The sequence below is a fragment of the Manis pentadactyla genome, chromosome 1 (genome assembly GCF_030020395.1).
Source record: "Manis pentadactyla isolate mManPen7 chromosome 1, mManPen7.hap1, whole genome shotgun sequence".
Classification (NCBI taxonomy): domain Eukaryota; kingdom Metazoa; phylum Chordata; class Mammalia; order Pholidota; family Manidae; genus Manis; species Manis pentadactyla.
Genome location: NC_080019.1, coordinates 62,190,329 through 62,204,775, shown reverse-complemented (window position 1 = coordinate 62,204,775; position 14,447 = coordinate 62,190,329). Strand labels below are relative to the sequence as shown.

The window sequence follows — 14,447 nt, the reverse complement described above, 5'->3', positions numbered from 1 at the left end:
TGTTCTATCTTCAGTTTCTAGGACATTCTCTGGCAAATAGGAGGTTGGATGAAATTAGTTTATTAATAGAAATTTTCTATTTCAGTCATTCATTCATTAAGTAAACTTTTCCTTAATGTATACTGTGTGCCAGACATGTTATTAAATGTCATTGGATGCATGTGAATCATTAACACAGACTAGAAAACCATTCTGCTTGGGAAAAAACTTACACTGGGCTTCAATTAAATGAGAGATCGTCTACATTTTTTTCAGCTTCATTAAGGTATAACTGAAAAAATTATATTTAAAATGTACATCATGATGAATTGATAAATGTATATATTGTGAAAAGATTCTTCCATCTTGTTAATTAGCACATCTAATGAAATATAATCTAAATTTTCAAGTGTAAACTTACATTTTGCCTTCAATTTTCTGTAGGACTTTCTGGAGGGCCTCAACTTTTTTTCTTGATTCTCCCTCCTGGAAAAGTGTAAAAAGATCAGATCTACCATCTACCTTTCAGTCAATGTCTGACTACCACTTACTTAATCAGAACTTTTACCCCATCTACCAAATACCCTTAGGAGAAAAAAGCCAGACACTACAAGTCCACTAGCAAAAAGAAATAAATATATAACAAGTCAGATCTCATAAATTAATTTGAAACTTACCCTTGGTTTAAATGATTAGAGTTTGAGAGCTTAAGACTAACCCTGTATTTTTAAAAAACCCTTTAGTGCTCCTATTTGGCTTATAATAATGATGCAGCTTTGCTCATCTGACTTTTCTCTAAGACAAATTTTTAAAAATCAGACCTCAAAAATAGTATTTATTTAGAGTCATGTAGATCTCAAGAGAAAGGTGAACTCCCAACTTCAAACAAGTTCAAAGTCATGCTCTCTTGGGGAGTCATCTGTCTATATCCTTGTATTTTGATGTTAAGATTTTTAGCAGGATGCCAACTGCCTCATCATATCTATCAGTCAACCAATCGTATGCTTGTGTCGTATCACATTCTGTAGGAACAGCAGGGCTGGATCGCCAGAATGAACAGGAACTTTAAGCTTCCAGTTTAACCAGGGTCACCTGTACTAACTGAACCAAAATCAAGAATAAAGAGTGAAAGATGCATGCTAGCATAATTATAGTCTGTTTATATTAGTTATACTTAATGGTTATATTCTTCAATAGAACTCTGGCAGTGTCATCAAACTAAATGGCCAACTTGAAGACTGGCATGTCTCTTTATAACATGAAAATTTAGGTAATAAACAACAAAATGTATTTCTTTTTTATCAAGGATGTGCATTTTCTTTTTGCAGTTCACTTTTCTCATACCGTTACTTACTAAGAACAGCAGGCGGAATACTGGCTCCTAAAGCGTGCCTTCTGACACCTGCCGACACTCATTCAGCTGTGAGACCCATTCAGGGCTTGTGACTTACAGAACCATAAGATACTAAGTCTGTGCAGTCGTGAGCCACTACGTTTGTAGTAATTTGTTACAGCAGCCAAGCAAACTACGATACTGAGCAACCCTATTTTTTTTCCAGAAGACTCTATCACTGAAACTGCATTAACAAAAAAAAGTTAAACTTTGCAGACTTTTACTAAGGCACTGTCTATTCATTCACTCATTCATTTATTAATTTTCAGGAGGTGATCCATAGCAGCCAGGTCGACATTTCAAGAAGCAGCCAGGAAATGGAAAGAAATGAACAAGAATCTTCCAAAACAAACAAAATTGATGTTGTTGGAACAGAAACGGTAACTACTTAGAAAGACCATACTTTCCAAACAGTTCCCACAATTTTGTTGTAAGCAATTGCTTTTAATGTCTTTATGTATTTAATATCCACACAGATCAGTGTCTTCCCTCACTTTGGAGTTGACAGTCTCTGGCAAATAATGCAAGCACCCTAAAAATGAATGCATCTTAGGTGCCAATTCATACATGTTTTGTTCCAGCAGGAGTCCACACATTAAAATAAGTGATAGATGTTTAATTAGCATTTCTCAGGGTGCACTGAAGTCTTGAATGGAAATCACTATGAAATGAAGAATGTGTGTGCAGTACTGAAATATCTGACTTCTTAAGAACAACTATTTATTTAAAACAGGTCTCTCATCTTGAAAAGCACACTGAGGAAATAAATCAAGCTTCTCAGATCCATCAATATGTTCAAGAAACAGGTAACAATCTAGTATTATTTAATCCCAGTTTATCTTTCTCCTGTGTTTGAAAGGAGAACTTCCAGAGCACAATCCTCTCACTAAGTAGGAGTAGTAACTATGACTCATGGTCCCAAAGAGGGCAGGGTAGGATTTCTATATATAATTAGGTTCTGACTGTGGTAATAGATGCAATAAGCTTCTAAAATAGTTCATTGCCCATCAACCCTGTGATGTATTCATCCTCAAAGTCTAGAAGGGAATAAACCAGTCACCTCTGAATCGCTTCTTGCCTCACAGACCTAGAATAACACTTGGTGTGTACCACTTCCCTGATGATAGAAATATTATCTTCATTGCATTACTTTTAATAATAGATTTAAGCACTCTTAAGTCCAGTTCTTCAATCTAAAGATACGAGATTAGACTACAGGCAAGTTGGTGTAAGTTTGCATAAGATGGGTATAGGTTGTCTTGCCTATAAAAGGACAATGAGAAGTTTGACGTCCCTGAAGAGCTAAAAGGAAGATTTAAGCCGACTGTGACCCAAATATTACTTGACTATATCTGCATTTTAGTTTTGCTTAAGGAAGTAGGTATTTTCTGTTCTTCTGCTGTCTTTTTATTATTTTTCCTGAGCATAAATAACTAAAACATGCTCATAGAAAATTTAGTGAATATATACATTAAAATAAACAACAGTTTCATCACTTATGACTGCCCATCCAAAGATAACCACTGCCATTTTTCTTCTATTTCTTGACATATACTAACTTGCATAATGAAATAGTGCCATATGAATACATTTGTGCCTTGAATCTTTTTACTTATATTATGGGATGTTTCCCTTAGCATTATAATTTCTTGTCAAACATTGTGTTTCTTAATTACATAATATCACTGGTGTTCTCTGTCTGTAGTCATTGATACACCTGAGGATGAAGACATTCCGAAGATTTCGGTTAAGATTTTAAAAGAGCAATTTGAAAAGTTTGCTCAGGAAAAGACCCTTTATTCTGACAAAGAGACAGCCCCAGCCAAGCAGATTAATAAGGTAAGACAATTTCTCTACACAGAAACATATTGAATGCAAAACTGATGTAAATACATAGCAATTTCAAATTATTGAACATTGGCAGAGGTTTTCTCCAACAGAAAAATATCCTGAACCAGTGCCTATTCTGTTCTCTAAGGAGAATATTATTCTATGTGAGGAAAGTGGTAGAGAAAATTTAAACTTTTCTCACTAGATAAAATTAGGGAAGTGAAAAGTATGTCTGCCTTAAAGTTTAATAACCAACATTAGATAAAGTAACAAAGTCAATTTTTAAATGTCAGATACTTTCTCTGGTCTGTTTAAAATTCCAAGGAAAAGAAAACAACCCTCAAAAGTATTTTAAGACTTTTATTGTTTCCCTCTAGATTACTCTGCATAGCACATGAAGTACAGGAGGAAAAATAACCAAGATTATGTGTAAATGTTAAAATGCTGAGTCATTAATGTATCAAATAGGGAGTAGAACTCTAAACGTAGAAATGGCTTATAGGAGAGACAGAGGCAGACACTGAATATTGCTGCTAAGTAGGCCTCCAGATGGAACACATCATCTGCTGCCCCCAGTGGGGATGTCATAGCAGCTGGACCAGTGAAGGGCAGTGCCTTTTAAGTCTTTACCAATACACTCATCTTTACAACATCTGATTTTCTCTCTCTTAAAGATTGGAAGTGACTATGAAGAGACTCTTAACCCATCATCCATTGTGGGTACCTCTTCGACTTCTTGTACTCCAATCAGCCAGAGGAAGGAAACATCGACCAGACGATCTAGTGACCACAGGGCCACCTCCTCAACACTGGTGCAAGATAATACCGTTCCTTCAGGAGGCACAGAAGAATTTCCTCCTCCCCCACCCAGCAGCCTTCAAACTCCAATAGATGTGATGGCATTTTCCCAGTCCCCTGAATTCCCCAGCCCTCCTAGAATGCCACCAGTCTCCAAAGAATTATGTTCTAAACAAAGAAATTTGTATGAGCTAAACCATTTATATAAACATATTCATCCGGAGTTAAGGAAGAACTTAGAAAAAGATTATATCAGTCAGGTTTCTGAGATTGTTTCTAGTCAAGTGAATCCAAGCAGCTCAGTTTCTGCAGATGTTCAGCAAGCCCGGTATGTTTTTGAAAACACAAATATCAGTTGTCCAAAAGGCCTGAACTCAGAAAGAGAACATTTGGAGTGTAATGAGATTCTGAAGGGGGAGGTGCAGTCCATGAGGTGGATTTTTGAAAATCAGCCATTAGATGCCATCAACAATGGCTCTCCAGAGGAAGGTAACATCTCCAAGGGCATTGCTGATCAAGAAATCATTGCTGTTGGTGATGTGAAATATACCACATGGATGTTTGAAACACAACCCATAGATATGCTGGGGGATCATTCTTCTGGTACTGAAGAAAATGCTGAGAAAATTCCTGAGCTAGCCAGAGGAGATGTTTGTACAGCCAGATGGATGTTTGAAACAAAGCCATTAGATTCAATGAATAAAATGCATCCAAGTCAAGAAGAACCAGGGGTATCTTCCATAAAGGATATAATTGGCGGGGATGTCAAGACTGTGAGATACATGTTTGAAACTCTACATCTGGATCAACTTGGACAGTTTCATACAGTGGATCAGGTTCACTTACTGCAGCTCAGGTCTGAGCTCCAAGAAATTAAGGGAAATGTTAAGCAAACCATAAAATGTTTTGAAACTCAACCATTCTGTGTTATTAGAGATGGTTTAGGTCAAACACTAGAAATTAAAACTGTTCACAGAGAAGATGTTGAAAAGGGGGATGTGAGAACAGCACAAGGGCTTGAAACACAGCCCTTGGACACAATCAATAAGGATATCACAGAAATTAAAGTCATCCAAGAAATATCCATGGAAGAAAAGGTCAAAGGTGGGGTGAGCAGGGCAAAGTGGTTGTTTGAAACTCAGCCTTTGGAGAAAATCAAAGAGTCAGAAAAGGACATGATTGAGAAGGAAACAATTATGGGTACAGATGTCTCCAGAAAGTGTTGGATGTTTGAAGCACAGCCATCAGACATTCTAAAGGAAGTTCCTGACGCATATCCTGTAAGATCTGAAGAGATACTAGGGGGCGATGTACAAACTACCAAGCGTCTATTTGAAACACTTCCAATAGAAGCTTTAAAAGATAGCCCTGATGTAGGTAAACTTCAAAAAATTACCACCTTTGAAGAAGAAAAGGGGGATGTTAGGCACCAAAAGTGGATTTTCGAAACCCAACCTCTGGAAGAGATTAGAGAAGATAAAAAAGAGTATATACGAACAGTGAAACTTGAAGAGGTTGACAGAGGAGATGTCAGGAATTACACAAATACCTTTGAGTCAAACAATTTAATTAAATTTGATGCATCACATAAGATAGAGGTGAAAGGAGTCACAAGAGGTGCTGTAGAATTAAATAAATCACTCTTTGAAACAACACCATTACATGCTATTCAAGATCACCTTGGAAAATGTCATCAGGTAAAGACAGTCCAGCAAGAACAAATCCTAAGAGGTGATGTAGGAAGCTGCAGGTGGCTTTTTGAAACAAGGCCCATTGACCAGTTTGATGAAAGCATTCATAACTTTCAAATAATCAGAGGAATATCTGCTCAGGACATACAGACTGGAAATGTGAAATCTGCTAAGTGGTTGTTTAAAACCCAACCTCTTGATTCAATTAAATATTTTAGTAATATGGAAGTAGAAAGTAAAATTGAACAAGCTACAGATATCATTAAAGGGGATGTCAAAACCTGTAGATGGCTTTTTGAAACCCAGCCAATGGAGTCTCTTTATGAAAAAGTCTCATTAATGACAGACAGTGAAGAAATTCCTAAGGGAGAAGTCAAAGCCTGTACTTGGCTCTTCGAAACTCGGCCCTTCGATACCATAAAAGATGACTCTGAAGAAACAGTCAAATCACAAGCTGTAAAACAGGAGGAGATCCATGGTGCAGATGTTTGTTCAGCGTGTTTTCTTTTTGAGACAGAAAATCTGGACAGCATACAAGGAGAAGAAGGAAAGGAAATCAAGGCTGTGGAAGTAGATATCCAAGCTGGGGATGTCTCCAGCATGTGGCGTAAATTTGAAAATCAGTCCTTAGACTCTATCAGGTCCTCAGAGGAAGTGTTGAAAAAGATTACATCTCCTGCAACACTTTGTTGCCAAATTAAGATAGAAACTCGTCGTAGGGACTCTCCACCTAAAATCACAATACCGATAAGTGAAAATCATGTTGACAGTAGTTCCTTCAAAGAATCCATGGAAGCTCAAGAGGAAGTTAGGAAAGTAGGGAAAAGGGCACTTACATCCACAAAGACAGAATAAGTTCCTCTGGGTGTATAGGGCCAGATACCGAATGTTCTGATGCAGTTGAAATCATCCACAAAGTTGAAGGGCCCCTCAGGTCAGAGCACACACAGAGATAGGAAGCAGCCAACCAAACTGTTCAAATGGCTGAAAATTTCATGAATGACTGTGAAAAGGAAATAAACAGATGGTTAGGGAATTTGAGGATAGCCCAGTTTTGGAAGCAAAGTCAAAGAGAAGAGTTTATGTAAATGAGAAGCAAACCATAATATAACACAAGAAACTCATACATTTTGTAAAGAGAAATTTGGATTAACATCTTCAGAGAACTCTAGTTTTATAGGCTTTTCATGCAATCATCCTAGGGAACTGCAAAAAAAAATTCCTGTTAAGCAGCCTAGCATATGCTCTGAAACAAGGTCCCTAAGTGAGCATTTCTCAGGTGTGGCTGCATTTGAGAGTCAAGTTGTGGGGTCGAAGATGACAGTTTCTTCACCACATACTCAGAAGCTGGCAAATCTGGCTTAGACTTCAAGCATGCCCCACCAACCTATGAAGACGCCATCGCTGGCCACATTTTAGATGTTTCTGATTCACCTAAAGAACTCAGGAGGAATTTTCAAGAGATGTGGCAGGAGAGTCAAAGAGTCTTTAAAAACCTGGGATATGCAACCTCAGATGCTTCTGCAACAGAGATGAGAACTACCTTCCAAGAAGAATCTGCATTAAAAGTGGTAAATGAGCTTGGAAAGTGTGAAGTAACATTAACCCATGCCATAGCTAAGATGACTTGCGGTTTCATATTAAACGAAAACTAACAGCTTCCCCTGTTTGCTGACACCCTTTTCTTACAATGTTTGCTTTTACTACTTTCTCTTAAGCATGGAACATGGTTCACCTGCACTGTGTGAGAATAACAAATACTATTATATAGATTATAGAGACCATTTATTTGTTAAGGTAAATAGGCTTTTGATAATATCATAATAGCTGTTATTGTGATAGTATTCATGATTATGTTTAACTATACACTTATTAATAATTGTACACCTATAGCACATTATTAGTACTTTTTAAAGACAATATTAGGTATATCCCTTGACCCATTATTGAGGTCATTTTAACTGCCAGAATTAAGTAGAGTTTGCATTTGATTTCCATGCAGCCTGGTAATAGTACAAGGAGGAATTTACAGTCTTCCTAAGTGCTTTAAGGGTTTTTAGTGATTGATATCTCTGACAAAAGAGTAGGTATGGAATTAGGCCTTTTGTATACTTAATTATTGTTGTTGAGTTGGATAGAGTTAGCTTTGCCTCAGGCCACTTTCTTTCCTACAGCTGATTTTTTTTTTACCTTTCTTAAACCCCAGATGACGGCTCAATTGGCCTCGTTCACAGATGAACATGGACAATACATTTTTAACATTTGATTAGGTTTGGAAGGAGGGAGATTTAAAACATATGAACTGAGTACATATTTTTAGCATCAGAGAATAGCTGGTTTCTTTACATTTCCCTGCTTTTTTACAAGTAACAAGGCTTCACAATAAAAGGGTTTGACATAATTAACATGCATCACTGGTGTAGTCCATTTCTTTAGGCAGACTGAAAGAAATAGCAGGCTTAAAATGACCGTTGAGATGAGCAGTTATGCCTCTAGCCTATTTGCAACATATGTGTCTAGTTTATCAGGTTAATATGATTTCTAATATGCTTGCTTCTGGCATGATCAAGCAAAGCTGTCTAATTAATTTCAAATGCTCAGTTCTGTGAAGATAGCTAGAAAAGATATAGAAAATACACAAAAAAATGCTGTTAAATAGAGAAATGTGTCTCCTCCTAGAACCAAAAAAAAAAAAAAAAAACACACACAACACAAAGGAGATCACTTAGTAGCCCAAATTGAGCATCAAGCACTGAAGTACGTATATTTATTTGCAACAAAATCCCTGAGCACATATGATCTTTCATATAACTAGTATGAGAGCTTAGTTATTCTCACACAGTCCCTGTGAGGGTCAAAACAATACTGAGGTGAAAGTTCCGTGCCAGTTTTGAACCACATGCAAACACTGGCTAGTAATATGACTGCTATTATTCACAGGACTTGCATGCAAGGAGAGCGGCCGCATGGGGCTGTAGGTGCTTCTGTGCAAGAGAAGAGGAAGGAAAACTGTAAAAGGCAGACTCAAGAATCCAAAAAGCCCTAAAATCTAAAGTCATTTATATTAAGGACAAATGGCCCTGATTTTGATGTATTCAAAAGTCTCATTGCATTAAAGTTAAGAATTGGTGTCAGAGAGTGAACGCTAAGTCATCAAGGAAATATTTAAGCAAATGCAATATCCTTAGCTTGAGAAGATATGCATGTCTTTCAGAAAAATCTCTCCAGCATGCTTTAAAAAACTAAAACTTAGGATCAAGATGGGTGTAAACCTTCATGTCCATGAGGGGTCCAGTTATCTAGAATGAATGATCTCAGGGCTCTCTGTGGTGAGTTTACTGTATTTTCTTTCTAACGTATTGAAGTTAATGAACATATTTTACTCATGTATGTTTCCTTAAATAAAAGTCAGCTTGTTCAATGCATAAATAATAGTACAGACACTAGAGAAATGTTGATTGGACCAGAGCCTGAGGATGGGCTGTGTCCAGAGAAACACAATGAGGACACCAGTCTGAGAGCTTCCTACTTGCACTACATGGCCAATTAGTATGTTGTCATCTCTTTTGTTTTTATAATCTGCTTAAATTTAGCACCTCATAAGCTCTTGTAAATTTTCATTTTTAGAAACTGCTGCTCCCAGACAAGGAAATATGTATACTTTGTCAAAAGACAGTTTATCCAGAGGAGTGCCTCATAGCCGACATGCAGATTTTCCATGAGTCCTGCTTCAGATGCCACAACTGTGACAGTAAACTGAGGTAAAGCATTGTGCGCTGTGTGGTACAAATCTTTGAAGAACCTGCCTTAGTCTAATAACATGAAGATTTAGACTTTTCCAGATCTTGCTGTCAACAGTTAACACAGCCACCAAAAGGTGTTCGTTTTACCCAGGATGGCTGTGACCTTCCTCCTTTTGAGATTGTGCTTTCCCAGTGAAATTGAGAAGGTTCCCTTCTGTCCAAACATGGAACCCACATTGATAAGAAAAATCAAGGGTTACTGTGCAAATCAAGATTTGTTAATTATTACCTTCATCTAAAGTCTAGATTACACATTAGGAGTAAGTAAGCTTATTCTGTAAAAGTCGGATAGTAGATATTTTCAGCTTTGCAGGTCATACTGTTTCCATCACTGTTGAACTTTCCTGTAGAGGCAAAAGCAGCCACAGACAGCTAAGCAAATGGGCGTGGCTGTAAACTGATGGTACCTGCTCTAGTCAAGTAAAACTTCATACACAAAAATAGGTGGTTGGCTGGAGTTTACCTATGTTTGGGCTACTGCATCTACATAAACAAATTAATAAATACATAGAATTTAGAATAAGGTCACTGTCATATAAATACTCTGTTTATTCTCTGGTGCAACAGAAGCACTATGTCAACACAGTGACAAGCTCACTCATTTCTCCAAAACTCTTGATGTGAATGTACTTAAATGAATGTAGCACTTGTAGCTATTGTCTGAGATGCTGAAATGTAATTATTTTGCTGAATCCAGTGGACATCTCTCAGACTGTATCTTGCCTGACTTTAATCGACAATGTCAACCACCCATCATTGCAACGTTCTTTTCCCTGGGGTTCCATGTCGCCAGAGTATAATCGTCTTCCTCCCACCTTCGGGGTTCCTTCTCAGAATCCTGTGTAGGTGGACTCTTTCTCTGTCCATCACCAAGGTGGTAGAGATGCTTACAATTCTGCGATGGGCACTTATTCTTCTCACTGTATATAATCTTTCTGGTTTATCACACCCACTCCCGTGACTTTAGTCATCATTCATGTGTCAATAACTCTGAAATCTGTGCCATGAGTCAGCTTCCTCCTTTGTGTATCAGGTGCTTCTATCTCAATGACTAGTATATATCACCAATTAGATTTCTCATAAGTACAACAAATTAAATATGCCCCATTATCTTCTGTCTACTGAAATTCCTTCCTTTTACTTCCTGATCTGTATGCTACTTTCTCAGTAAATGACATTCAGAGTAACTCAATGACAGACACATGAAGTCACCTTTGAGTCCTTCCTTTCCCTCATTCCCTACCCACCCCCAACAATGACCAAGTCCTATAATTTCTGTCTCACAAACTGCTAGAGATGTATACTTTTCTCCTTTCCCACCGCCCAGATTCCTCTCCCCAGTGTTGGTCGGGACCTTCTTTTTCATTTCTGTCATCATTATTCAATTTAATTTCATTCCACTCCTACATTTTTTCTTCTCAGCATGGGGATCTTGTTCTAAGGGGATTCCAGTGGGTCAGTTTTGGGAATTTGACTTCTCTAGCCTCTTCAGTCTTCCTACCCCAGGATGATTGTTGAGGGCAAAGCCCTTCCCCATTTCGGCTCTTGTTCTCTGATTGTCATGTGATATTTTCCAGGAAATGCTGGCTGGCTATTCTGTGGTCTCATATTTTCAGGTCCATCAGGCACCTTCTTTTTTTCCCTCTGCTATCAGCCATACAGATGTGATGACTATCATACTAGTCTTGTGGCTTTGGGGGCTTTTCCTTACCTCCTGGTATTTTGGGATTAGTGGAGATGCCTTGTCACTTAGCTTTGTTACAGATTTTTTCCATAAGTTTTATGTTTTGCTATCTTGTTGATATATCTGTTTTTATGTGGAGATTCAGAGGTGTTCAAAAACAGTGCTGCTGTCTTCAACTAAATTTGCTATTAATTGTAACAGATTCTCTATCTGTGACCTCCCCAAAGAAGCCAGACAAACAGTTGCATAGGCAAGCTTTCCATTTCATTCAAAATCCAGTTAGTCAGGAAGTTCAAATAGTTGATTTTTGTGTGTGTAATATTCAGAATTTATTAAAAATTGCAACCCTTCACAATCACTGAGTTGGCAAAGATTAAGTCCTATCATTTTGTAACCCCTATAACTGCATATTAATTACACTATCATACCTATTATACCAATAGCTGACATACAGCATGAAATTCTAAATACTGTAGGACAGGTATCATGTAGGATTTTATTGATAACTATGAACTAATAGGAATGCTGAATTAATAAGCACCTTCTTCCTATTGCCAGTAAATTAATTATACTGAATCTCTGACTCATTCTTGGAAATAATGAATTCTCTTATTCCCTATGAATTTGAAGAGTACCTATGTAGAATGTTTAATTTTTTTTTCTTTTTCACTTTTTGGCAGTTTGGGATATTATGCATCACTTCATGGACAAATATATTGTAAACCACACTTTGAGCAACTTTTCAAATCTAAAGGAAATTATGATGAAGGTTTTGGACACAAACAGCATAAAGACCAATGGAATTGTAAAATTCAGAGCAGCTCAGTGGACTGTATTCCTAATGAAGCACCAAATATGTGTAAAAACATTATAGAAAACACCCCCACACTTAGGGATCTTAACAAACATTTAGATGCTGATAACAGCAAAGGGCAAAGGGATGACCTGAGAAAAGTTAGGGAGAGGAGAAAACTAAAAATCATTTGGCTCCCATCCAGGGAGCTGCCTGAGAAAACCTTTCCCCTTGAGGAAGAACTCAAAATGAGCAAACCGAAATGGCCACCTGAAATGACAGTCCCTGCATCTGCTGAATTTAAAGATGAACTCAGAGAACACAATAACACTCTGGAAAATAAAGGACAAGAGCAAGATACTTCTCTCCTTCAGACATATCTGCAGCACATCCATATATGTCAGAAAGAAAATGTTACAGGAATCCAAGAAATGGAAGTTACAAAGCAAAGCAAGATGAGAAGGAAGGGAGTAAGAATGTGCCAGATAATCTGAATGAGGCTGAAGAAATAAAGAATAAGAGGAAAAGTGAAATGGGTGTTAGCAAGAATAATAATGGGGTTGTTCAGATAGCTGAGAAGGAGAAAAATGAACCAGGTAATGAACTTGACAGTGCAGAAGTTATACGGGTTACTGACACTGATGATGAGGTGGTACCAGAAAATCATAAAGTGAATTTGAATAAGAATAATATAACAATTATGTAGCAGTCTTGGATCTGAATAATGGCAGGCAGAAGACATCTATTTTAGAACTTTCTAATCTATTACCACATCAAACATTGGCATGGTGAAGCAGGAGCAGCAGGAAACACAAGCTTTGATGCTCTGAGCAGTGAATGTGCAACTAAGCCTTCATTTCCCAGAGTGGAGGACCAGTTTGAACAACTCACTGTGGAAGAGCAAATTAAAAGGAATAAGTGCGACAATGACACAGAGTAAAACATCTCTAGCCACTTGCAGTATACACGCAGGCATGGACTTTAGGGATTTTGATGACGTTTAATAGAACTTGTAAGCTTAATGTTCAGAAATCTCATGCCTATCACAATGGGATGTTCCTTGTGTTACACGGTATGTTTTTCCCAATTGGTTTGAATCTACTTTTCATCTGAATGGAATGAAAAAAAAAGAAACAATATGACTATGTTTTCTGTCAAGTGGCACTTACATGTATTGCTCTCTTTTTCAACATGCCAGAGAACATCATCAGGGAGATTCTATTCTGCTAATGTTTATCATAATTCTTATACCTTCTCTATAATTTCTGCTGAAATAAAAATAAAATTCAATCACCTGGGATACAAACCAAAACACTTCTGTAACGTTTTTCCATATATATTATCATTCTAAACATATATGCTTTCCATAATTTAGGAAGTATTTGTCATGGAGCAAGTATTTAACACACAAACATGCATGCATAAAGAAATGGTCCTGGAAAGAAATAAAATACAATACTAAAATTACAGTATTATTAGAAAATATAAAATTTACATTCTTTTTTGCTCTACATTTTAAAGATATGAGAAGTGTTATGATTCTTTAAATAATTACCCATATTAAACTATCATGGTATATGTCTATAAGCATTTAATGAAAAACACCAACTTTCCTCCAAAATAACATGGAGTCCATACTCAGAGATCAAATAAACTAGAAAGATTTTAGAAGTTATTTAAATAAATTATACACATGGTATTTTTTATTGCTTACCATATGCAACTGAAAAGTACACAAATCATACCGCTGATTTTTTTCAAGTATTTTTTTCATCGTAGTCAATGGATATTAAATTTTTCTCTTATAAAAACAGTCTCTGGAAAACATGTCTTCAAATATTCTGCTGATACTGCCTTTCTGAAAATACATTTGACAATTCTGGGAAAAAACATGAATATAAACTGGTGACTTCACATTCATTTACAGTGTACATAGATGAAAACAGGCCTTATCCTGTATTCCACTACATAAACACAAAATTGACTTAGTCTATTAAGTATGAAACCAAAATACAGTGTTGAAAACGATTTCTCTTTAGAAAGTAAAATAGACTCTCTCTTGCTAGTATGTTCCAACAGATACCTACAGTCTGAATTATTAGTCTGGCCAGGTTGCCATAACAAAATATCACAGACTGGGTAGAAAAAATAACAGAAACTTATTTTGTCACAGTTCAGGAGGCTGGAGGTTCAACACCGAAGGGTCAAGGTGCAGGCAGGCTCGGTGCCTCCTGGAGCCTCTCTCCGTGGCCTGCAGACGGCTGCCTTCTCGCTGTGTCCTCGCCAGTCCGTTCCTCTGTGCATGAGCCCTCCTGGTGTCTCCGCCTCTTCTCCTAAGGACAAGAGTCCTCATGCATTAGGGCCCTACCCATATGACCTCATTTAACCTTCACTGCCTCCTTCAAGGTTCTATCTCCAAATGCAGCCAAACTGGGGCATAGGGCTTCAGTATATGAATTTTGCAGGGACAAATTCA

At 37.3% G+C, this 14,447-nt stretch overlaps 1 protein-coding gene and 1 pseudogene across 1 annotated transcript; both read left to right on the top strand.

Moving 5' to 3' along the window:
* Positions 1–756: 756 nt before the first annotated feature.
* On the top strand, positions 757–6,684 carry LOC118919422 (xin actin-binding repeat-containing protein 2-like). Its single transcript, XM_057497622.1, has 4 exons — positions 757–1,752; positions 2,106–2,178; positions 3,078–3,211; positions 3,877–6,684. Exons 1-4 carry the CDS (start codon positions 1,690–1,692, stop codon positions 6,544–6,546), a joined length of 2,940 nt encoding a protein of 979 aa, XP_057353605.1. The 5' UTR covers positions 757–1,689; the 3' UTR covers positions 6,547–6,684.
* Positions 6,685–11,518: 4,834 nt separating this feature from the next.
* On the top strand, positions 11,519–12,763 carry LOC130679482 (xin actin-binding repeat-containing protein 2-like; annotated as a pseudogene).
* Positions 12,764–14,447: the final 1,684 nt, after the last annotated feature.

Coding starts and splice junctions, on each gene's coding strand:
- LOC118919422 (XM_057497622.1), top strand. CDS start 1,690: ATGGAAAGAAATGAACAAGAATCTTCCAAAACAAACAAAATTGATGTT. Junction 1,753..2,105: donor ATGTTGTTGGAACAGAAACG/GTAACTACTTAG, acceptor TATTTAAAACAG/GTCTCTCATCTTGAAAAGCA. Junction 2,179..3,077: donor TCAATATGTTCAAGAAACAG/GTAACAATCTAG, acceptor CTCTGTCTGTAG/TCATTGATACACCTGAGGAT.